This window comes from Spermophilus citellus (assembly GCF_964194105.1).
Source record: "Spermophilus citellus genome assembly, chromosome: 2".
Classification (NCBI taxonomy): Eukaryota; Metazoa; Chordata; class Mammalia; order Rodentia; family Sciuridae; genus Spermophilus; species Spermophilus citellus.
The window spans coordinates 53,370,577-53,397,512 of NC_138183.1; the positions used below are offsets into that span (position 1 = coordinate 53,370,577).

The 26,936-nt window shown below is 35.5% G+C and overlaps 1 protein-coding gene across 1 annotated transcript in view; it reads right to left on the minus strand.

Annotated features, from left to right (window-relative positions):
* Positions 1-13,224: 13,224 nt before the first annotated feature.
* LOC308639959 (uncharacterized protein) overlaps positions 13,225-26,936 on the minus strand; it is a 459,919-nt gene continuing 446,207 nt past the window's right edge. Inside the window, exon 7 of the mRNA XM_081278364.1 lies at positions 13,225-13,409. Coding sequence (XP_081134490.1) covers positions 13,357-13,409 — 53 coding nt within the window. The 3' untranslated portion in view covers positions 13,225-13,356. The remainder of the gene's footprint in view (positions 13,410-26,936) is intronic.

Here is a 26,936-nt window from a genome sequence, read left to right on the forward strand (position 1 = left end):
ATAATGAGAAGGTTTTTCTTGGCAAAAAAGCTGATTAAGTGTTCCATTTAATAGTGTAATGCAAAGAATGCTTTCTTTTGCTTCAGTTCTGCTGTTCTCTTACTGTCCTATGCTATTTAAAACAAGGATTTTGTAACTATTTTCTGGATTGATATGCTTTTATGGTGAATGCAATCTCAAGATACAGAATGAATAATTGAATTCAGAGTGAATTTCCAATCATTTTTTTTTTTATCTACACTTAAGGCCGTTATTTTAGTTCATTGCCTATCATTTGGTAATATAAAAATGGACTTTCTGTGATAAATTTAAAGCAGAATAGTTCATTTATTCTGTCTCTCTCCTCTTTCTCACAGAACAGGTCCCTTCAGTTACATCTCCATTCTTTTTTTTCTTTTTCCCACATTTCTAATGTCAGGAATATTGCATTCATTCAACAAACAACATCGGAAAAGTAATAAGGGAATTTCTGGGGTATCAGACTAAACAAATTATGCTATAGATAGATTTTGCCATTGGAATTGGGGATCTTAACTCCTTTACAAAGCACATAGGTTTTAAAAGCTTTTATTCATTTTACCATTCAATTTTGGATTTAAGATGATGTGACCCCCAGCTGATTTATATTGTTCAACAGTCCATTCAGTAGATTTGCATCTTTTCCTTCTAATTTTTAAGTTTCTTGTCCAATTTATACTTTTAAAGCTGAAGCAGTTGTCTCTATACAGCTCAGCTACATTTTCCACCCAAACAGGACAGCCACTAATTAAAGGCTTTATTATTTTCCATGTTCATCATCTGCAATGCCTTTAGCTGGAACAAAGAAACAAAGCAGAAATCGGATTCACATTGACTTACACATGAGAATACCTGTTTACTAACCAGGAGTCATAGGCAGAGTGGCTTCAGACTCCATTTATTTCACAGATTAACAATGTCCCCAAGGGATTTGCTTCTTTTCCCGGTCTACATTGTTGAATGTTGGTTTCCTTCCAAGCCCAGTTCTTTTCAAGGTTGTATATGACTGCCAGGAATACTGGGACATTTCACAAGGGAGGGAGGCTACCCTTCTGTGTTTCTCTCTTACAAGAAATGGCCATTTTCAGAAGCCCCTAGCAAGCTTCTCCTCACATCTCCTCCACCCCTGTTGGCTCAGCCCCTCCCACTTCCTATCAGACACCAGCAAAGGGGTGTTATGATGTTAGAAGTCATTGGAATTGGAATTGGGGATCTTAACCTCTATCAGACACCAGCAAAGGGGTGTTATGATGTTAGAAGTCAACCTCAATGCTTGCCACACTTTCTTCCCTGATATTTTAATTTAGATGAATGTATGATACAGGGGGAATAGGACCAAGATGATTAGCTTGGGGCATTCATGATACCAGTTTGCCCAGAACTGAGGATTTCCCAGGACATGAGACTTTTCATGCTAAAACTTGATGAGTCTTGAGCAAATTGGGATAATTTGCTATTACTCTAGGTGCCCTTTACTTCCACCCCAGAACCAAGCTTCCATGTGCTCTCCTGAATAAGTAGAAGAAGTAATCCATTCTCAGGCAATTAAATGAAATGCAATAGCACTTTTTAATGTCCAAATTAAAATTCTAATAAAAAATTTAAAAAGCATGCTATGTATGTGTCAACTGTAATAATAATTTTATCATATCTGTATATTGTAGGCTCCTAGACTTTGTCAGTTGGGGTGAACTTTAGAGGTCCCTTATTTAATCTCCTGCTCATTCATTCATTCATTCATTCACTTCACAGAATGGAATACTCAAAGCAGAAGCCCTTTCTAAAAGTAGACTATAAGTACTCTAAGAGGGAAGTTATGTGTCCCCTGAACATAGCAGTATGTCTGGAATATGACACGTATTCAGTAAGTATTGTCCTGAACTGAGCGGTCAAATGTAGAAAAAGGTAAAGCATCCTCTCACCTTAGATGCCACTTAAAACAGCCCTGGCGTAGCCTAAGATTGGCAGAAACAAAGGCCTGGTTTTCACCTGAGAAAGGAAAGGAGGGACCAGAGGGTAGGTAGGTGAAGAAACGGAAAAAAGGCTGATATTTCCTACTCTGGCTCATAATTAAGGGAGTATTTTTTTCCCTTAAAATGTTATCTTAACAGGTACCAGGAATGGAAGCCTAGGGTGCCAAGGCCAGTGATTGAAGTTTCAAAACTGGCAGATAACAGAGACGAAGACAAGGGCTGCCATCAGGGGAAAAAAAAATGTCAGGAAACCAAGGAAAGTGGAATAAGGAGGGTGTTTGCAGGGCGGGCCAGGCCAAGGCACAGTATAGGGTTAAGGAAAGCAAACTTTATTTGAGAGCAGGCCAGAAGGTGCCACTGTGTTCAGGACAAGCTCTGAACCACCAAAGACTTATTAAACAACCTGTCACCCTGTTCTTTTTTCTAGTGCCACAAAACCAGGCTAGCGAATGGCCCCTTATTAAAAATATTACTAGGAGCAACATGTTGACAACGTTATATAGTTTAAATGTTTTTACACACATTACATCATTTTGGTCTTTATAACAAACTGTGAGGTAGTGGCATTGATATTGCTAATTATATTTGTAACAAGTAAAGAAACTTAACACAGACGATTTAAATGACTTGTCCAAAGCCAATCCAGAACTTGAACCCAAATCATCTGAGTCTTGGTCACTGTCTTTTCTGCTGATCCACAGACACTTTCTAATTAAAAGATATTTTAAGAACAAAAAAAAATTGGTTTTTAAGACAAAAATGTGCTCCCAAACATTGATTTTTGGAAAAGGCATGAAGTATTAATCATGAGAATAATTCTTGTGCCAATGCATATGATGACCAGAGAAGCTCACATTTCAATTCTTTATATCTGACTTTTTAATAAGGTTTTCTGGCAAGAAATTTCCAAATATTCTTCATACAAAGTTGACTCTTTTTTTTTTTTTTTTGAAACTTGAGTAACATCCTTTTAGTATTTATGTTTGGGTAGGATTAAAATTTTTTTAAGAAAACATTTCTACTCTTCCTAAAGGAAAACAGAGTTGGAGTTTTAAACTTCTCTCATGAAGAGACTGTGCCCTTTGCTAGGGATCATCAGGCCAAAATTTCTACTAAACCTGGAATGATGAAAATTTTCTGTAGCTAATCCCAGCAGGCACACAATAAAATTCTTCCTATTTGTCTTCAGAGCTTCCTCTACTAGGTTTCATTAATCATAATAGTGTTATTTGAAAGAAAGAAGTATCTCATTAGAACTATTTTGTTCATCTAAGTGTAAATGAAATGTTAACAATGAATTATGCAAAAATAATGAGCTAGAATAATTTATCTTGGGAGTTAAGAAAACTACTTTCAGGATGTCTGTCTATAACACTGTAACCTCTTGCCTGGTACTTATAATTTTAATTACAGAATTCCAATTATTTATTCTAAATAAACATAATTTTACAAAGTTTGTCCAACTCTCTTAGCGAGGATGTAATTCCCACTAAAGATTTTTAAAATCTGAAAAGGCAAAGGAAATAGATTTAAAACATCAGAGTTTCGACAGGGAAAAGGTATAAAAATGACTCAGGTCAGGTATCAAAAGTGTCCCCTATATTTCAGGTCAGACAAAATAAATGAGTTCTTCACCCCCAGGCACAAGGCATGGTTTTTGCTGTTATTAAATAGCAATGGTGTGAATCGACAAGAGACCCAACTCACTCATGACTTCCAGGATGAAGGGCTCATGTAGATCGTTCATCTTACAGTCAAAGCAATCATTTCCGTTAGATGACCCCATCACCCAGTCTATAGCTACCACCATAAACAAATTAACACCTCCGTATCTCAGCATACACCCTTATCCAGCCCTGTTTATCTTGGAGCTCTCCCTTGGAAAGCCTTGCTTACATTAGTAAAAGTTCAAGCTCTGTGGGTGCTCCATTGTAAGTGGCTGGAGGTTTTATATATTTATCTGTGTGCCACAGTGGGCCCTGAGTTGTGTCCTGAACATAGGCCCTCTGGTTATTATCTTCCTTGAGCGCCTGGGGAGGATTTCTCCTGAGGTATTCCTGCTAGGAGTTTGTCAACACTCCCCAGAGGATTCCAATTAGTTCTGGTGCAGCTAATTGTTCCAGCATGTGGTCCACACTCTGCCACTCCAGATGTTTACCACTGGTAATGCATCTCATGTTTATCACCCCACTGGACATAAACGAGGGGCCACTGCCAGCATATTTCCATCAATTTAGAACTCAGTACCACAGACCACCTTTGTCCGTCTATGATGCCACTTGTCTGCCCTGAAAACATTGTGCATCTCATTGTAAAACTTACTGTGCCTTCAGGTTGAGATAACCAACCCCTCTGTTTCAGTGATTCATCATTATTCAGGAGAAAAACAATTTCCTGGTCTCTGTAACAGAAATAGTATGTTTGCCCTGACCATTTTTTTTCTTCTTAATCTCATGGATACTATGAATCATGTAACTATCTCTTGTCTCTCCATTTTTTTTTTTTTTTGATTAGCTGCTAGTCTAGAGTTAAATTTACTTCCATTTTCTAACAAATATACAGAACCTCATGACAGATATTTTGCAAATGCTGGCTTAAATTAAATATTTTGTTTCTGATTTTTAATAGCTCAAACTTTGTATTGTACTTATTTATAATTTTTTTATTGTAGTTGTTCTTTTGTATTCTCTTTTTTGGAAAATGCAGGTTGAACACAGAACATCAGAGCTATGACCATGAAGATACAATTTTTGCCTCTCTGTGGTGAGTCCTCAGCCAATGTCTCTAAAGATAGGCTCTTAAAAATGACCTAACATAAGATTGTAATTTCAATTATTTTTCTGTATATGGCATTTAACTTTGAATAATAATATGATGGTCATTTGTGTCTTTATTTGTATTCACCAAAAATTAACTTTTGTGTTAAAAAACTAATATGCTAATAAGAAGAACATGTGACCTGAAATATTTTTTCTCTCTTTGGTTATGAGGTTTTATCTTCACATATTGCAAGGCAACTCCCCATCCTTAGGGTCTATGATGCAGGTGTAGCTATAAGAGTTATGGAATTCAATTCCCAATAAGAACTACAATGCAACTGGCTCACCCAAGTCTGGATGAAAGTATTTCAACAATTAGGATGTAGAATAGCCATTTTGAGATGAGAAAATGAGAAATGGGATGAGAATATCCCTTATATTTCTCAGTATACTTTGTACAACTCTGGAAATACTTGAGATTCAGCACCGATTTTAAAATTGGTGACTAGACTTAACTTGGGTTATGTACATTAACCACTTTATGTTTTCAAGAAGATAAAAAAGCAGTTTTTATAGGAATTTATTGACATGACCAATATGTAGCCCTGAAGAGGTCTTTATACTTCAATAATTAAGAAAAATTTAAATAGAAAGTCAATTTCTGTTCAATTAAAAAAGAAAAAAAGACATAGACATGGGGATGACTGAAATAAAAAGAAAGCAGAAGTTTTTGTATCATTTGAAAAAAGATGGAAATATTGATTAATTTTAAATTTATTGAAGCCAAATAAAAATGTTAGAATTTAATGGTATTCAACAAAAAATTGAAATAAAATATTTAACTTTCAAAGTAATAAGAGTAGTGAATATACTGGAAAAGAAGAGACTATAAAGGAAGCAAAAGAAAAAAAGCAAAAAAGAAAAAGTCTCAAATATAAAGTACAAATTAAGAATGTAAGGCTGTAGCTCAGCTAGTAGAGTGCTTGCCTAGCATGCACAAGGTCCTGCTTAACTCAAAAAAAAAAAAAGTAAAGATAGCTACAAATAATTATTAAAGAGAAATGTAAACAGACTAAACTTGTTTTTTAAATAGACACTACCATATTAGATATAAATAATAAAATTCCAAAATCTATTTATAAAAAACAATGTATACAGGGACTGGGGTTGTGGCTCAGCAGTAGAGCTAGCACCTAGTGCATGTGAGGTGTTGGATTTGAGCCTCAGCACCACATATGAATAAATTAAAAAATAAAGGTATTGTGTCCACCTACAACTAAAAATAAATTAAAAAAATAATGTGTTCAACTCACGGACATATAAAGTTGAAATATAGGGATGAAAAACTGAATAGCTGGAAAATATTATCCAAAATAAAACAGGTTTAATTATGTTAAATGCCAGACAAAATGGGCTGAAGCAAAAATTTTAATAGGAAGAAAAATTTTAATAAGGAAGAAAATTATATGAAAAAGGTACAAATTCTGTATCAGAAAAATATAGCAATTCTGAATGTGTATGTTACTACATCCCCTAAATACATAAGCAAAATTTTCAGAATTTATAGAAGTCAATAATTTTAGAGGAGTTTTTTAAAAACCATGTCATTAATTAATATATCAAACAGATAAAAATTTAGAACAAAGAGAATGCAAACAACCATCATGTCCCTGAAACCAACTTCCAGATTTTGAAAAGAATTTTCAAATTTACACTGAAGAATTACAAAAAGTAAATTCTGTGACCCTGAAATAAGGCTCAAAGAAAATCTAAAGAATTAATATTATATAGGTGATGTTCATTGAATATACAGCAATATAATTCAAAATCGAGAATGGAAAGAGATAATAACTTTATTTGCAGTGAATACAACCAACAATATAGGAAACACCCCACATGCTTACTAATGGTAGAACTGTTAAGTCATTAATGCATATCCGTATATTAGAGTATTATATTACATTGAAACTAAATGGACTAAGAGTATGTGTCAATATGAATAAATCTCAACAATATAATTTTAACAGCAAAAAGCAAGTTTTGTAATGTTAGGTATTAAGGAAATGAAAATTTTAAAGGTAATGTAATACCATATATGACCTACAGATAACTATAAATTTAGTAATGGTTTTCAATTGTGTGTGGGGATGATGAATACCAACTTCAGGATCATGATATGGCTGGTGAGGAAGGGAGGGACTGAAATATAGAAATGCTACACAGGAGGCTCCATCGGCATTTTTACTATTTATGTTTTATAAATATATTTTCAACAAGTGTGACGAAATATTAAGAATGGAGAAACTTGGCAATGGGCATTAAGACGTGTGACCTTACATTTATTTTATTTATTTATATTATATGTTTTCTATACACTTTATAAGTTTAAAATATTTCACACAATAAAATAATTTTTACGTTGATGTCTATCCTTCATGTTTTTCTTTTAATATTATATTCTAAATTTAAAATATTTAATGTTCTATATAAATATATGAAATAGGGTCCCAGTGTATATATTGATTTTTAAAGTTATTTCTCCACTTAACAATATTTCCTGAAACTTCTCTTCCACATCAATAAATATATTTCTACCACTTCATTTATGAGACATCTGATACATACTAACAAATTGCTCTTTTGGACACCTTCTTGATTTTTGTTAATGGATGCATAGAAAATTTGGATAATTAAGCCAAGGAAGAAATTTGGGGCTTACAAGAAAGGAAGATGACTATTAAAAATATTGATTTACAGAAATAATAATACTCAAGAGTGAGTGAGAATGATTGCTGAGAAGCAATTCAAAAGAGCAAAAAAAAAAAAAATCCTATGGAGTTGGTCTAAAGGATACTAAAATGTTGAAAATGGAAATAGAAAAGGACATACAATGACCTGCAGGCAGAATACACGACAATTCCAAGTAAAGTGATTACTTCTACGAAATGAAGGAAACTGGATCAGATTATTAGCTAAGTATATAAGTAACAAAGGTAATTTTAGATACAGTGAGGCAAAATTATGGAAAGAGTCCAGATTAAAAAAAATGGAAACTAGGTAAGATTATTAGCTAAGTATATAAGTAACAAAGGTAATTTTAGATACAGCGAGGCGAAATTATGGAAAGAGTCCAGGTTAAAAAAGAAAAAGAAGAAGGACAAAGAAAGAAAAGAGAAAGCAGAGGCCCCTTATTAAACAAGTAAACTCAAGATTCTCGGAAAGAAGATAAATATTTTTAAATTTTGCATAAAGAAATCGGATAGCAAATCTGGGGGGGAGGCACACATCTTGGAACAGCGAAATAGTTCTCCGTCCTAGTGTCCCAGTGTCCTTTATGCAATATAGTCCCTAATTATGCTGGTTCCAGTAATTATCTCACCACTAACCATTGTGGTTAAGAAATCAGGGGGCTAAAAAGCTGAACCATATCAAATCGAAGGTTCAACACTCAGCTATTTGTCATTTTGCTGCCTTTATTTTGAAATGGCAGAACTAGTGATCATTTTCAATGAACCAACAGTGTTATTTTCAACTTTTTAAAAAATAGCATTTCTGGGGCACTCTTTATCAAATAACTGTGTTAGTGAATCCTAAAAGAAAATATTCCTATAACAAAGAAGAAAGAAGTTAGAACTAAAATAATATTTTTGTTCATTTTTAAAAAAGAACAGTTATTAACAGATATTATACATTAATGGTTCGGGGATGCTTGTTTTATTATATTTATTTTACCTCACTGACATATATATGCTACCATAAAATTACCATTATCATTTTAGCTTAGAATAGAGAAGATGCAGATGGGGGAAAGCAACTTGAGAAACAAGAGTGAATAATTGACATTCTCACATCATTTAAAACAAATCCTGCCACCAACTGCCTGTAACTCCCTTCCTGTACCACATGTTATTAGTTTGGGACCATAATGTGACAGGCATAGAGTAAAATGTCAGGCAAATACTACTGGAGTGGGGAAAACCACAATTTATCATATAATAATAATTTAAAATGAATTTTAGGCTTTGTAAAAAGAGGGGTGAAATTTTAAATATAGATAATTATTATTTTCATAGGTGAGATTAAAATTTAATATCCATTTTACTGCTAACATTACTAAATGCTTTGGGGACTCTTTTTGGAAACAGTGTTGTAAAAAGGAGGGCTTGGAAACTTTGGTTCTTCATTATCACATATTCTTCACACTAAAAGTAAATAAACATGCAGCATATTTTGTAAAATAAAAATTCACTATTGCTAATGTATTGTTCAAAATCAATTTCAAGGAGCAAAAGAGGAAATTTTTTTTAAAGAGTGAATGAGAGAGGGGAGAGAGAGAGAGAGAGAGAGAGAGAGAGAGAGAGAATTTATAATATTTATATTTTAGTTCTCGGTGAACACAACATCTTTGTTGGTATGTGGTGCTGAGGATCGAACCCGGGCCACACGCATGCCAGGCCAGCGCGCTAACACTTGAGCCACATCCCCAGCCCAAGAGGAAATATTTTAAAGCCACAGAAAAGCAAATTCCTCATTAGTTTTCATGGAGACACTTTTCATTTCACCATTAGCATGAGTAACACCGTCTCATCCTTGCCCTCAATTGGTGACTAGGAATTGGCAACACCAGATCTTGGAGGCTAATCTGGGAATCTGGATAGATGGTTAAACAAGAGGACGAGCGAAATGTCCAAGAAATGCAGGCAAAAGGTCAATTATGAGAAGGATTTAGGTAGAAAAATTGGTGGGTCATGTTGGGTAAAAGAGAAAAATAGCATAAGCTCTCCATCGTAGCATCATTTAAATGTCCCTGCCCATTCAAACTTTGCCTGTAACCTGTCCCCATGTGCCCAGGAGGGCAGGAAGGCAGGAGTCTGGCTCTACAGGAGGAGTTCAATGAATGGTTCTACTGAGCAGGAAAAAAGATTGGGAAATGAAAGTCCAGAGCATAGTTTAGATTTGCACGGAGATAGTTCTCTCCAAGACATTTACAAGGCATGTAGGAAGAGAAAGGGAAGGAGAAAGAACAGGAAAGAGTAACTGGATCCAGAAAATACGTCAGTGGAATCAAGAGAAAGCAATAAACATAACAAGAAGAAGAGAACATTTTCAGAGGAAAGAAGTGGTTAAGAGTGACAGACGAAGCAGAAATGTCAAGGAAAGAGAACTCTAGGAAAAATAATCCTATTGAGTTTGACCAGGAGTCAAGCACAGTTCAGTGAATGGCAAGCAGGCTCATGAGGTTACAGGAGATGAAGGAAGGAGACACATGTTATAGTCTTGGGAACAATTCATTCTCCATTGATGTGAGGGCATTTATGGATTTAGAACTCTTCACCTAAGAATTCCTGGCTAGCTGTGAAACAGAGTAGGGCTTTGAAGAAGGCAGGAGCTAACATTTGTTGCAGATCATCTACCATGCCCTGGCATCAAGAATTTGCTACTTGCTACTCAAAGTGTGGTCCACATAGCAATGAGCTGAGGAAGAAGCACAATCTGAGAGCCTGTGAGAACTGCAGAACCCAGGCATGAACCACAGTTCCTGAATCAGAGTCTGCCTTTAACCAGACCCAAGGTGATTCAAACACACAGCGAAGTTTGAGGGGCACTGTTTTCAATTTTCATGGATAGATATTGAGAAGTATAGGAATGTAACTTTACTTCTCCAGACCTGCACTTGGCCTCCTTAGAAGCCCTCAAGACTCCTCTGGTGGCAACAGAAACTTCTTTATATTTTTCACCTCCAGGCAGAGCAGTCCCTTTCAGTTTCAAGCAGTCTTGCTGGGACAACTTTTTGATTAAATCAGTATCCAACTGTACTCAAAGGGGACAGTAACAGATCTGTCATTTCAGAAATCTCATGTCTGTTACTTGTTGCTCAGTGACAAATGACTTCAAATGCTGTAGCTAAAAAATTATCACTTTTTAACAAAATATGTTTTTAACAATTCTTGGATCTGCTGGGCAGTTCTGATCTGAGCAGGCGTGGCTGATTTCTATGGTCAGCTGATCTTTCCATAATCAGAAATAATCTTCCTCTATTTGGGGCCTGCCTTTTGCAAATGATATTCATTCTAGGGTGTCTTCATCTCCATAACACCCTTTCCACTTTGCATAGCCCAAAGTAGTATCTAAAGAAAGCTACTGTATAGGATAAAAACATTTTTCATGTTTAAGAATATCCCACTACATTTGTATATAAATTTTGTTAACATCCTCTACCCCCACAAAACCCCACGACTCTATAATTTAGGATTAATAGATGAGAACAGTCAGTCTTAGCATGTTTAAGTAATTCCCCTAAAGACAGTATGTACCTCATTTAAGGAAATGTCTAAGGACATTGCTTAACATTCTGTCTCAACACAGTCCTCTGTCACCATTCATACACTCCTTTAGAATATTTGCCATCCTTTAATTGGCATTGGACAGCCTTTTGGAAATCCATTGTGTAAGGACAGCCATCCTTGCAGAACTGTGTTATAATGAGCATTGTTAATCATGATTCGAACATTGTTAGTGGGGATCTCTTTCCAGTAGGAGTTCGGGAGGGCTGAGAGGTAATTTCAAGGAAACCACAAGAAATACCTGGTGATCTTGTTTGTAATGCAGCCTTACACATATTCAGGTCATATCCTGAAGCCTTGGTCTCCTTCCTGCCATTAACATATCCCTAAACAGGTTCTGTATTTTATGGCTCCTTTGTTTCTTTGGAGATACTGACATCTCTGTCCTCTTTCTACCATAAGAAACCTTGTGTCTGTAGAGGTTCTCCAAAACAAACATGCCTCTCACTCTTCCTAATCTCAAGCACTTCTCACTATTGGGGGAAAAAAAAACAAGATTGAAAGGGAAAATGACTAAATTTAGACATGCATTTTGGAGTTCCCTCTCCTTCTAGGATTCTGGCAAAATTAAACAATTCTGAATTGGAAAGTCCCTGAAGATATGACTGTGACATGTGGCAGTTTGCTTGGCAACTGGTAATACAAGCATTGCCAGAGTCCACAGCAGGAAGATATGTTCTTCACCACCTTCCTAAGTATTTCATGCACCTTTGACCTTGAGCCACTGTTTTGTGTTTGCTAATCTAGAAAGCACATCCTTATTCATGCAAGTGTGTTTAGTTTTTAAAGGTGGTCATTTTAAAAGGCACTTTGCTACCTGCCACCTGTCAAAATTCTCTATCAGCAGGTTATGAAACTCTATAATCACCATACAAGTCCTGTTTATCAGCCTTGTGTGCCAGGAGTCTCTGGAAAAGCAGAAGTACTTAGAAAGTAGTCAAGATGAAGTATAGGGAAAATATTTCATTGAGCTGTCTAGAAACAGTATTTAATATGTTATAGAAGGAATACAGGAAACATTCAAATCATTACACTTTAGCTGAAAGGTAAAACATTGATGATTTTTCTTTAATCATTTATTTTATTGATTGACTGCAGTACCAGGGATTGAACCCAGGACCTCACACAAGCTGGACAAACACTCTTCCACTGAGCTACATGCCCACCCCCTGTGACTATCTTCAATAAGTTACTTACTAATTATGGAGAAATACGTAACCAGGGGAATCAAAATCCAATTATCCCTCCTCTATTTCAAATAAGATTTCAGTGATATAAGGTTTTTAAAATGGGCTCAGATTTCTTTCCCTTGTTCCTTACAAAGTCAATGAGATCATGGTCCTCCATCAACTGTATATGCCAGATTTCTGTACCTGTTTCATTAAAGGGAATGTCTCATTCTCTGTGAAAGAGAAGAAATTGTTTTCTTCTTTCTGCTTTATTTTCTCCAAGTCACCCAGCAATGTGGGATCATATCATATTGAGAGATAGCATAAAGGTGGTGCCAAGATGTCCTGAGTTTAAATAAGTCCTTACTCTGTGTAGGCATGAAATCTAGGGAAGAACCTCAACTTTTCCAACTCTCAGCTATATAATTCATAAAATAGGATTAACAACACCTGCATCAAAGAGTTTCCCTAAAACCTAAAGATTAAATATCCTGGCACAAAATAGCTACTCAATAAATGGTAGCTGTCATTGATACTATTAACAAACTTTTTAAAAAAGACAAGAAGACCTCTTATTTTTCACAGCAGGAACAAAATTAATCTTCAAACTTGAGGGAAAAGGAGAATGGAAAAATCAAATAACAATCTCTTGATGAGCTGAAATTCTGTCTCTATTATGTTTGAATTAAAACCACTTATATGAACAAAGTCTAATTGAGTTAGGTCAAGGGGTAGCCTGAGGGTCAAGTTCTAAAATGAGTTTATCCACTTCAAGCTCAAGGAGTATTTCATTATTTAAGTCAAACATAAGAACATTATCTTTTCTCCCCAGGTTATTTCCACCCACTCAAGTGCATTCCCTTTGCATGATTTCAGCCAGGAAGAGAACTGGATGATCTAGAGAAAACAAGGGAAGACCCAGTGAATTTTTGAATATGCTTGCACACCATGGGAGACAAAGGAGTTGGGCTGGAGGAGCCACATGCTGCCCACATGGGCTTTTCTTTAAGTCCTATTAGATGTCAGTGGCTGTTTCCAGATAAGGGTTCTTTAAAGGGTGGAGGGAAAGATCAATTCCTCTCCCTCTGCTTTGTCACAGCTCCTGAGGCATTGGGATTGGTCTGCAGCTGGTATTCACCTGGAGGACTGGAGTAAATGAGGAAAGGAGGATGGAGAGAAATGGAGGTGAATTCAGCCTTAATAAGAAAAACATGAGAACTCTTAAAAAACAACAACAAAAAAGAAGCTCTATTGTATAAAATGTGAACCCTCCAGATTGACTGAGTCATTGGGAAGTTTATTCATAAAAATGTGCACTTTCTTCCTTCCCCAATCTTTCCATTAAACTGCTCTTTGCCTCACGTGTGGGTAGCAACATTTTATATTCTTTTCCCAGATGGGATGACCAGAAAAGTAGAATCAACAAGTAAAAATTATTTATAACTTAAAAATAACTACTAAGGTTGTTGGTGGAAGAAGAGAGAGAAGGAATTAAAGGAATTAAAATTGCTTTACAATATTCATTCAAAAAAAAAATATATATATATATATAATTCTTAATTTTATCATTTCCCCATCTCCTTAACACTTATTATTTCTACCTTTATTCCATATCTTTTGTTTTCCTTCTCATTTCTTCTGTACCCTCTGTTTCATCAATTGTGCATTTATTCTAAAACTTCCAATTTCTCATTAGCTAATTTCTTCTAATGCAGTATCTTTTGCAATCCTCCTTTCCCTATACTCATGCTTCTGAATCTGTGTTTGTTTGTTTTTGTTGTTGTTGTTTTTAGTACTGAAGATTGAACCCAAGGGCATTTTATCCCTGGGCTCCATTCTCAGCCACCTCCTTCCCCCACTCTTTTTAAAAAAATTTTTTTTGAGGCAGTTCTTGCTAAATTGCCCAGGCTGGCCTCACACTTTCCATCCCCCTGCATCAGCCTCCACAGCTGCTGGGATTACAGATGTCTTTCTGAATTCGTATTCAACAAACTTAAGTGAAAGAGAGTGTAGGGAATGAATAAGCATAGGAGGGGTGATTGAAATAAGTAATGAGAAATCTTGAAACAGTTAAATAGGTGAAGAAATAAAACATAGAAGGCAAATAAGGCAGCAAAGATAAAGAATGAGAAAGTAGGAAAGGGGTTAACATTTCATGCTTTAACAGCCCCTAGGTACTCCCCAAATCCAGCTATCTCATTCAGTATGTGGGTTATTTCTTCATGCCCATGGAATTGGGAAACAGGAAAGAGACTTTAATGAAAGCCCTTAATCCCAGATGGGATAATGTAGTAGAGAAAATGGCCTGAGAATGCCCAGGGGGAATGGTGCTGCTTTCCTAATTTCCTCATGCATTTACACCTCCTGGTAGTGATGGAGCCTTTTCTTTTGTTCCATGAAAGAGTTAATGTCTTCATCCCATGTTCCTCATTTTTATATTTTCTTATCCTCTCATCTCTGATAAAGTCAATTTCCCTCTTCCCCTTCCTGGACTTTCCAGACAATGAGATCCTTTTGCATCCCATGGGCTTTATCTCCTCCACTATGCATGGCTGTTCTTCATCCCCATTGTCAAAAGACAAAATTACAACAAGCAAGTTATAGGTCTAATTGGCTTTTATTTGCAATTCATTTCACAAACAAGAGTGAGATCTCCCGCTGGGCGGTGGCAGAACAGTGGGTTTTATGAGGTGGGAACCAGAAAGCAACTACAGAAAGAAGTTGATTGATTAATATCTGTTTAGTGGTGTTAAAAAATACGTCTTTATTTTGATGACTCAGGTAGACTGGAATCTCATAATTTCAAGAAAAATTGGTCTGTTTTGGGATCCAGGTGCTTCATTAAAGTTTCCGTTTGCTTGTGTAGCACTTAGCAGAAGTGACTCCATTTTGGATTGGGCTAGTCTGTTGGTTCCTACGGCAGGAATTCAGACCAAACAGTGGCCTCCTGTAACTTTTAATACATTTTTGGTTCACAACATTTTGTTTAAGCCTCTTACCTCAGTGATCACCCTCCTTACTTGCAGAAGATTACAATACTCCTATCTTTACAGAAAAAACTAGAGGTCCTGGTCAGGAGCTTCCTCAAGTTCCTAACCCTTCATCAGCCATCCCACAGTTTGCTTCTCTTGGGTCTCACAAGATGAAGTGTCCTGAGTCCAAAGCTATTTCCTTTACCTGGACTCTTGGATCCCACCCTTTCTAAGGATCTTGCTCCTTAATTATGACCTGATCCCATTAGCATTTGTGACTAAAAAAATTATGAATATGGGACTAATCAGAGGATGATCAGAGAGGAAGAGGAAGCAAAGGACTTAAAGGAAAAAAGATGTAATTGTGAATTTAAAAATATCTAGAAGAGGGAATTTATTCTGAATGTTTCATTGAAAAGAAATAATAAATGTCGCGCATAATCCCAGCTATTAGGGAGACTAAGCTAGGAGGATTGCAAATTCAAGGCCAGTCTCAGCAATTTACTGAGACTGTGTCTCAAAATAAAGGCTAGGGATGTAGCTCAGTGGCAGCATGCCCCTGGTTTTGATTCTCAGCAACACACACACATACACACACACACACACACACACAATTATGTTTAAGGGGATGGATATGCTAATTATTCTGATTGGATTATTACACAGTGTATCCATGTCCCCTATAAATGCGTGCCTTGAAAATTTGTTCAATTATTGTGTCAATAAAACTTTTAAAAAGAATTAAAATTAAAGAACTAGAGTGGAAGGAAGGGAAATTAGAAGAAAGGAAAACGAGGTTGGAAAGCCTAAAGTGAAGAGGTTAAGAGGGGAGGGGGTTGCTCTGGAGAGAATGTGGTATGAGAAATGGGAAACTACCAGGGAATAATCTGGACCTGCTCTAGTATCATATAAGTAATGTCAATAAGGATGCATTTCTTACTATTTAGATGTGCTCCTTTAATGTGACGCCAAAGAAGAAAACTGTTGATGTGAGAGTTGTGGCTTCCATAAAGTTGTGCTTATACTAAAAACAAAAAATAAAATAAAATTTATAAAGCTCCTTCAATCCTATATCTTCTCTGGTTATAAAACTAAAATTCTTGAAAGATTTTCTTTTTTCGAGTCTCTATCCGCTCACCCTTATTACACTTTTGAAAAATGATTCAAAATTGCTACCATTTATTGAGTGTGCCGGACGCCTGAGCTTCACACACACTATTTCCTTTACCACTCAAATAACAATCCTTGCACTTTAATTTGGTTGAAGACTTATTTCCTAGTCCAAAGTAGAACTAAAATAAGGTCCCTTCTTTAGTTGAGTGGCTTTGCATGAATACGGTAGAGACAGCAGATGAAAGGAAACAAAAGCAATCTTTCCTGCCTTCTCTCCACTCTTTCAATTCAGATGTCAAAGAGAGGGAGGGAAAGAGGTGCCTTCCTAAGGGGGAGTATGGTCATGCTTTCATCATTGGGGGCTCTTGAAGGCTGAGCACCAAAACACTGTCAGGGTCCCCTAGCAGTCTCCAGGGTGCTGAGAAATGTCTTATCCACCCCATCTCAGGGGCACAGGGATGGACCTATAGCTAGGGTGTCCATGAACACCAGGCCTTTCCAAATGTACTCCTAATAGACAATCACATACCTATAATTCAAACATAGTATTGTCCCACCTCAAACTCTTGCCTAGAGAATTTATAGTTAAAAACTCCAATGTCCACTCTGGATTTAATGAATACGAACTATCAATTGATGTTTTTACAAAGTCATTTCTTAATAAAATGGAGACCTAAAAATCTGGATGAAGATAGTAATTATCCTATCAGAAAAGGTATAGAGAAATAAACTTTAATATTTACTGAGTGCCTAATGTGGATAGGCACTATTCCATGTGCTTGACATGTTAAATCATGTTGTTCTCACAATAACCTTAACACATGGCACAATTATAATTATTATTCTAATTTTCCAGATCAGAAACTCATTGAGCAATGAAATAATATTTTTCAAGCTCACATTGCAAATAAATGATATAGGAGGATATTGAAATCCTTATAATGCAATAGCAAAGCCCATGGTCTTAATCACTGTCTCTTTTTCATCTGTCTATAGTTCACTTTTATAAAATTGAAGAAAAGTCTATCATACTCTTTGTGAGGATTTTGAGAACTCATTTTCACAAACATTATCCAAATTCTTACAACAAAATGAAACTTCTATAAAAATGTTTGATAAGCCACAAGTATAAAATAAATCATAAGTAAATGCATTTTTATTTTAAATAAATATTTGTAAAGCATACTTAAAATGGTATATAACATATCATTAACCAATGGTAAAAGTGCTGTTGATTCTCAGAAAAAAACTTTAGCATTAAACTTTTCTGTCCATTACATATACATTTGCTGTATTGAAGTCAATAGCTATTGGCTATTCTGTTTCTTCCTCTTCAATACCTCTTAAATTGATCTCCTCTGTCCATATCCTAATCCACTGATTTCAGGCATGATCCTCCAATCTATCCCCAACTATGTTTCTTATAACTCTTGCCATTTCTTTCAGTCTGACATTGTAGATGTTTGTTTTCATCTCTTTCCTATTAGAATATCATGACCTTAAAAATGTTTGAATGAGTGAATTCTTATAAACTCTAGGATTCATAAGAAAATTCTTAAAATTCTGTTTTGGACCATATGCAGTGAGAAATAAGGAAAGAACAAAGAATATGTATTGTTAACTACACTGGAAATTTTTACGAAATATTATTTCTACAGAAGAAAAGGGAAGAGTCATACTAAATATGTTGTATAGTTAGTATATTAAGGTTGATAATGTATAATGAATCAGAGATTAGTTTTTATTTGCCAGCACAAATTAGACATAAAATGATTTAACTATGTACTTTTATATTTTGTCTCCTTGAATAAGGTAAAGCAATAAAACCATAATATTTAGTTGATCACCAATCAGCTATTAAAATAGCTTATAACTAATTTTCACTAGATTAGGTAATAATCTAGTGAGAATTAAGCACTGCCTCTTCCTTCTAAAATGATGACCTTGGGAAAAATGAGCTAGTGATGGTATCATGATACAGAGCTACCATAGTGGGGCACTGGAGAGGAATAACACAAGAAGTCTCCTTTCTGGTCAGGTGGTAAGTCAACTATGGTTGGCATATTCTTTCTGTGTAGTTGAGGGGTGTCTGGTGACCCAGGCTGATTCCTTCACTTTCCTTGGACACAAGCATTGAGGAGTATCCGAAATCTGTAAATTATGGTCCCACTGTCAGTTCCATCCATGTAAAGGAGATAATTCCCAAAAGAGATGAATAGCCTTGTAAGGCATAATGGAAAAATGGAGAGGGGTCATTTATAGGTGGTTGGTACCATTGGTAACAATTTCTTCTTTAACCAAAATGTATTGAATGTATAGGCAAGTTTTTTTTTTATTTTGTTTTTTTTGTGTAAGCCTTCTCTTACTGAAAGAATATTTGTTATTTATTTTTTAACTTATGCATAAAAGCATATATATAGATTAAATTATACATATTAACAGGTTATCACCGTGTGATGTGTTCGTATACATACACATTGAATAATGTTTAAATCAGGTTAAACATACCTATCTCTGCAAATGTCTTATCATTTTTTTTCATGGTAAAAACATTCGAAATCTTTCTTCAAGATTTTTGAGATGTATAATCCATAACTGCCATCCATGATCATCCTATTGTGTAATACCACAGCAGAATTTCTTATTCCTGTTTTACTGGGTCATGCAGGTGGACTAGGCTGAATATAACTCCATTTATTTGTACAATGGATTCCTTTTGAGGAATAAGTGCCATATATGTGCAATAGGAATATGCTTTTTAAAATCTGTCAATTACAGTCCCTTATCGTAAGCCAGTGTCTCTCTTCCAGAATCATATCTTTCACTATTGCTCTAAGGAGGGACCAAGATAAATGCTATTACAAAGAGGATAAGGCAATTACAAAGGGCAGTGGTTTCAAACTTGGGTTGCATATTAGATTCAAGTGGAGAATTTTTGAAACTCCTGATGCTCAGGCTGTACTCAAGTTCAATTAACAAAGAGTCTCCTTGGGTGGGCCTGGTCATCTATGATTTTTAAAATTCCACAAGTGATTTCAAGTTGTAGCCAAGGTTGAGAAGTACTGACCAAAGTCAAGTTCACATCAGAAGAGGAAGAATGGGAAAATTCCAAAATGGAATAGAAAGCTCCTCAGATGGAAAGTAACTAGCCCAATTTCTTGTCTTTAAAAACTGCTCAACATAGGTTGGTTGCTATTGTTCCTTTAGGACCTGGAGCTCAGGACAGAGGCCAGGGATATAGGTAGAGAGATGTGTATGTCATTGTCATATCCACCCCTACTATTCCTAGAATCCTGGTGAAAAGCCTGATGGAGAATGTCATAGGCTACAGGAGAAGCAAAGGAAGAGGGGGTTTGCCCTATTTGTAACTTGGGACTCTCAAAGGGGACTGACTACCTTGTGGTGTTTCCCTCACTCTAGACCAGGGCATTTGAACCAGAGGAAGATCTTTGGTGTGGTATTGCCAAGCTGCTGAAATTGGCAAGGGTGCGAATTTAGATCCCAAATTTTCTCTTGGTTCTAGGAGAGCCCTATTGGCAATGCTAAGGTGGATAATTAAAGACACCATTGTTACTGAGGACCAGCAGCCTGCAAATTTCTGACCTCTTGCAAACTCCAAAGGCAGAGCAAAACCACCCTGCACTCAGATGGCATCTTGGGAAGAAAAAAGGGAAAGAACATCTGAAAGGAGTGTTAACAAATTGAAAGATGACTGGACTAACATAAAGGAAATAAAAGCTCCACTATTATCTAACTGAATAGGAGGCTTATGAATAAGATAAAATAATTTAATAAGTTGATGACACTTTTTTTGCATATTTATACTAGGTAAAATTTCAGATAACCCCCAAAGAAAAATAGGAAGCTCTTTGGATAGAGTTTCAGTCAACAATAAATTTTCAATAAATGTCAGCAGTGACAGTTAATTCAGAGGGCATTTTGTGACATAAGAAGAATTAATGATCAAAATTTTGGAGACTGGGAATCTTTACTAAAAGTAATTGAATACTAAAATTGAATGGGAAGAAAATCTAGAAATAATCTAACATGATCCTATAATTTTAGAAATTACAGCAGCAAGTTCCAGAAGATAAAGGATTCCCTGCCCACTAGCCCCACTCTCATTTTGAGAGTTATCCCACACCCAGGACAGGATCTGACTTCTGTGTCCCCTAGCCAAGCATTGTGAAAAAGTGAGTAGGTGAGAGAGTTCCATGGTTTGCCGTTTTGTCCCATTTTAGTGTTATTTTTATAATTGTTATGATTTCATTATGATTGTTCTGATTTCAATCTGGAATCAGGAAGTGGCTATGTGTACAGAAAGCACATATTTTAGAGAGCACCACATGTAACCAAACCCTTCAATACTGTATTATATCTACAATAGATGGGAGTAAGCCTTCAGTTAAGAGCCAAACCAAAAGACCTTGATGATAGAGCTTAGTGAGGATATACTTTTATAGTGTTGGTGAACACACATTCAATATAGGAAAATGGGACTTGTGAAATTAGAGATTTGGTTGAGCACTAGTGGACTAGGGGCGTGAAGACCATAGTTCAAGTCCATTTTCAAGACCTTGGGCCAATTTGTATTCCTCTCTCTCTCCCTCAGTTTTTTTTTTCTCATCTAAAAAAATGTAGGTGTTCCTGTTCTTCTCATAAGAAGAATTCAAGTCATGACATGCTGTTTACCCTTCTCAGTATTAGTGTCCCATGCCTCTTGTCTCCCCACTCCAAAGCTAACGATGATATTTGGTGATCTTACTGCTACTACTACTAGTACTACTAGTCTTAAGAGTACCATTTCTAAGTCAGTTCCCAGGCTATCTTATTATAAATTTCCTCTTTTTAAGTGCTGGTTAGAAGACAAGTCTTATTTGGCTACTCCCCTAAGTTCCCACATTTGGCTAAATTAGTCACCAGAGAAATGCAGCTAAAGGATTCCCTTGAACTTTTGAGGTGCTTTGTTGTCCAAGGTTATTCTTGCATTGCATAAAAATTCCTGTTGTCAATAAGTATAGATAATTTTGCCTATTTTAGAAGTACCTGGAACCTCATGCCTATTGTGGTGCCTTAGTGGTAAGAACGCATCGTACGTGCTCACGGATCTAATATCAGAGCTGAGCCCAGAGCCCTTGTGGGAGAGAAGCAGCTTTATTTATATAATATATCTACCCTGTGAGTTCTGCGTTTCATCAAAACCGCATCTGGCTCCAAAGAGAGATTCTAAACTAGAATAAGCTTTGCCTCCTCACATCCTAATACCCACATTTATTTGTGATTGTGAAATACATTTTCCAAAATTCAAGACATCATAAAAAAAAGTTGATAAATTTTATAGTGGCATGTATTTCATGATTCTAAAACCCTGTTTAATATAACTTTATTATCCTTCTGAGTTTAACAATATATGTTCAAAGAATTACATAAACCTATCACAATAATAAAACTATTATGCTTAGCAAACATATATTTATAAAGCAAATAAAAATACCCAGTAAACCTAAGAGTAACAACTCAGATAATATCAGATTCCACTAAAAAGAAAAACCTCCCTTTTGAGCTTAGTGTGTTTTTAAGGTTTGGCAATATATGCAGCTTGCAATGTGATATACATTTCAGATGCACTCCACCCTTATTAAAATACTGGCTGAAGGAGACAGACATTTGGTGCATAATCAGAAAGTATTATTCTAATGATGGGAATGCATGATAGCTATGCTGAGTTTTATATCAGAAAGATCTTTAAAAAAGGTCAGAGTAGATAACACATATACACATATATGGCTCAAAATACAAAGCGTCAGAACCTGAATAAAAATTGTATGAGTGCTGCAAAACTAAGGACCTTGTTCTAATGGAGCCATGTGATGCTTAAATAAGAATTAATTTTCTAAATCTAGATATGTTGTCACCCAAGTATAGCAAATAATGAATTGGACATGAGGCTTACTAAGAATTCCTATAAAAAGCTTTTACACCCTTAAACAATGACTTTCAAGATAGCATTTTGAAACAATCAGAGCAATATAAATAAAACTGGTTCTGTAGTTTGAATCTAACCCATTTATTGATTCTTAATATTAATTCTTGCACTATAGAAGTCTTATTAAGGAAGTTGGGACCTAATCTGACATGATGGAGATTTAGGCCTACTTTTTCTTCTAATAGACACAGTGTCTCTAGTTTAATTCTAGGTCCTTGATCCACTTTGAGTTAAGTTTTGTACATGGTGAGAAATAGGGATTTAATTTCATTTTGTTGCATATGGATTTCTAGTTTTACCAGCACCATTTGTTGAAGAGGCTATCTTTTCTCCAATGTATGTTTTTGATGCCTTTGTCTAATATAAGATAACTGTAACTATGTGGGTTAGTCTCTGTGTCCTCTGATAGTACCATTGGTCTACAAGTCTATTTTGGTGCCGACACCATGCTATTTTGTTACTATTGCTCTGTAGTATAGTTTAAGGTCTAGTATAGTGATGCTATCTGCTACACTCTTCTTGCTTATGATTGCTTTAGTGATTCTGGGTCTTTTATTTTTCCAGATGAATTTCTAATCATCTTTTCTATTTCTATGAGGAATGTCATTGGGATTTTGATTGGCATTGCATTGATTCTGTATAGTGCTTTTGGTAGTATGGTCATTTTGACAATATTAATTCTGCCTATCCAAGAACAATGGAGATTTTTCCATCTTCTAAGGTCTTCTTCAATTTCTTTCTTCAGCATTCTGTAGTTTTCATTGTAGAGGTCTTTCACCTCTTTTGTTAAGTTGATTCCCAAGAATTTTTTATTTTATTTTTGAGGCTATTGTAAATGGGGTAGTTTTCCTCATTTCCTTTTATGAGGATTTGTCACTGATATGCAGAAATGCCTTTGATTTATGGGTGTTGGTTTTCTATCCTACTACTCTGCTGAATTCATTTACTCGTTCTAGAAGTTTTCTGGTGGAATTTCTTTCATCTGTCTAATTGCTCTGGCCAGTGTTTCAAGGACTATGTTAAATAGAAGTAGTGGAAAGAGGGAATCCCTGTCTTGTTCCAGTTTTTATAGGGAATGATTTCAATTTTTCTCCATTTAGAATGATATTGTCCTGGGGCTTAGCATGGATAGATTTTATGATATTGAGATATGTTCCTGTTATCCCTAGTTTTTCTAGTGTTTTGAACAGGAAGGGGTGCTTTATTTTGTTGAATGCTTTTACTCCATCTATTGAGATGATCATATGATTCTTATCTTTAAGTCTACTGATGCGATGAATTACACTTACTGATTTCTGTATGTTGAAACTCACTTGATCATGGTGTCCTATGTTTTTGTATTTGATTTGCCAGAATTTTGTTGAGAATTTTTGCATCTATGTTCATTAGAAATATTGTTTTGAAGTTTTTTTCTTTGATGTGTCTTTGCCTGGTTTTGGAATTAGGGTGATATTGGCCTCATAGAATGAGTTTGGAAGTGCTCCCTCTTTTTCTATTTCCTGAAAAAATCTTGAAGAATATTGGTATTCTTCTTTAAAGGTCTTGTAGAACTTGATTGTGTATCCATCCAGTCCTGGGCTTTTATTTGTTGGTAGGTTTCTGATGGTGTCTTCTATTTCATCACTTGAAATTGATCTGTTTAAATTGTGTATATCATCCTGATTCAATTTTAACAAATCATATGAGTCTAGAAATTTGTTGATGCCTTCAATATTTTCTATTTTATTGGAGTAAAAGTTTTCAAACTAAAAAGCTTCTTAGAAAATAAATCAGTGAGGTGAATAGAAGGCCTACAATTTGAGAACAATTTTTTACCACATGCATGTCAAATACTGTACTAATCTCTAGGATATATAAAGAAATTTAAAAAACCCAATCAATAAATAGGCAAAGGACCTGAACAGACACTTCTCAGAAGAGGATAGACAATCAATTAACAAGTATATGAAAAAATGCTCATAATTTCTAGCAATCAGAGAAATGCAAATCAAAACTACTCTAAGATTTCATCTCACTCCAGTCAGAATGGCAACTATTAAGAATACAAACAATAAGTATTGGTGAGAATGTGGGGGAAAAGGCACACTCATACACTGCTGATGGGACTGCAAATTGGTGGCAGCCAATATAGAGAGCAATATGGAGAATCCTTAGAAAGCTGGGAATGGAACCACCATTTGACCCAGCTATCCCACTCATCCATCTATACCCAAAAGACTAAATAACAGCATACTAGAGGGATACAGCCACATCAATGTTTATAGCAGCACAATTCCCAGTAGGTAAACTTCAATAGATGAATGCATAAAGAAAATGTGGTATATATACACGATTGAATATTATTCAGCATTAAAAGAGAATAAAATCATGGCATTCACAAGTAAATGGATGGAGTTGGAGAATATAATGCTAAGTGAAGTTAATCAATCCCCCCAAACCAAATGCCTAATGTTTTTTTTCATTTAAGGATGCTGATTCATAATGTGGTTGTGGGGGGGCATGGGATGATTAGATGAACTTTAGATAGGGTATAGGGGAAAAGGTGAGGGAGTGGAAGGGAGGGGAATAAGGATAGTAAAGACAGTGGAATGAGATGGACATCATTACCTTAAATACATGTATGAAGACATGAATGGTGTGACTCTACTTTGTGTACAGCCAGATATGAAAAATTGTGCTCTGCATATGAAATATGAATTGTAAATCATTCTTCTGTCATATATAATAAAATTTAAAAATACAAAATAAATAAAAAATAAAACTGGTTCTATCTGAAAATATCTGTAAATATTTTCTTCAACTCATATGCTAAGTTTATGATTTGAAATTATCACTTGAGATTAACATACCTCGATTTTCTGCCTTTCAAAAAAGCAAGAGAAATATCTTTTTCCTCATCTATATTCAATTAGCTAGAAAATTATGCCCAGTTCATTACTGACTTTGTTGGATTGATTGTGGAAATGCTGTGTGCACATTTAAACTAAAATGCTCTATAGCATATCTGATTTATTTTGAACTACATACAAACACACAATGCAAAATAGAAAATATTGCTTATATATAAAGTAATAATAAATAAGATGAAGTCTATAGTAATTTCTGGTACTAACAGAAATTCTGTTACTAATGAATATGAGCAGCTATCATTTATTGAGCCCTTAGCATGCATGAGACACCTGACTAAGTGTTTTATATGGGTTATGGCATTCATATAACAATCTTATGACATAAAAACAATTATATACATTTTACAGGTGAAGAAAACTAAAGCTAATTCATTTACTTGAGATATCATCAAGAACAAGTAGCAGTTGTTAATTTAACCAAGGCAGTCTGACTCAAGAACCTGTGCTATATAAATAAAGTATAAGCCTTTTCTTAACACAAACTCACCTTTAAAAATACTAAATTTAGCAAATTCCTTTTATATATAAGCTAGTTAATAGCTTCAATTCTATCTTACCTTATAACATCTTACCTTATAATATCTTAACTGTCTTAACCATCTTACCTTATAATATCTTCTATTGTCATATTTAGACATATTTTTTAACTGAAGAATAACTCTAGAAGGGAATTCTTGTTTGGGGTATAAACAAAGTTAATCAAGAGACAGAATCTAAATAACATATATCAGTTTGAACTGTCAGTGAAATGCTATGCTTTTTGTGCTTTCCTTAATAAAATCCTGGACCAAGCTGTAGGACCTTAAGGTCTTAGGTAGTACCTGATGTCTACAATTTTACTCCATCTGCACTAAATGAATGTTACTGAAATGATCACTGTGTGGGATTATACTCGGGTCTTTAATAAAATCAAATCCAGAATAAAGGGGCCTGGCCCCACCACAAAAGGCAACATGTGGAACAATTATGATTTGCCAGTTCCGAATAATATACTTTTTTTAAAAAAAGAAGGCAGCATGTGAGCATAAACAATCCATACAAACTTTGTAGGCAGATGGCTCTGCCCTCCAATTCTGTCTCTGCTACTAGAGTTGTGTGAAACTGGACTGATTGATTCCTTCACCTGTTTGAGTCTGATATCCTCTTGGAAAACCATGAAATAGAACCTGTATAAATAAAACAGGCAGAAAAGTAGACACACAGCCAGACACATTGTACCTGTATAACAAGTATGTGTTTCATTGCTCTTTACCCTGGCAGTGGTCTACAAGGACATACTCTAATACCAGCAGTGAGTCTGGGAGCAGAAGGCCCTTCCCAACCACTCCCTACTGGGACATCTCTGTGGGACAGCAGTGTGCAGTAACCTGTGCTCATACAAGTAAGTGATATCCAAAAGGTTTCTTACCATGAAAAAGGAATATTTGTGATGCATTTAGAAAGACCACCTCATCTTTACATATGGAAGATAGCTCTTCATACTGAGGAGTGTCTGCCTGCCTGCCCACCTACTTATCCATCTAACTATCCATCACCTGAATGGGAAACCTGGCTCTGACACTAAACAAGGAACTCTGTTTTTATGAATGTCATTCACTCTCTTGGTGCCTCAATTTCCACCTCTGTTCAAAATAAGAACAATAATAGTATACAGTTTAAGGGGCAATTTTAAGAATTAAGAGTTACTTAATAA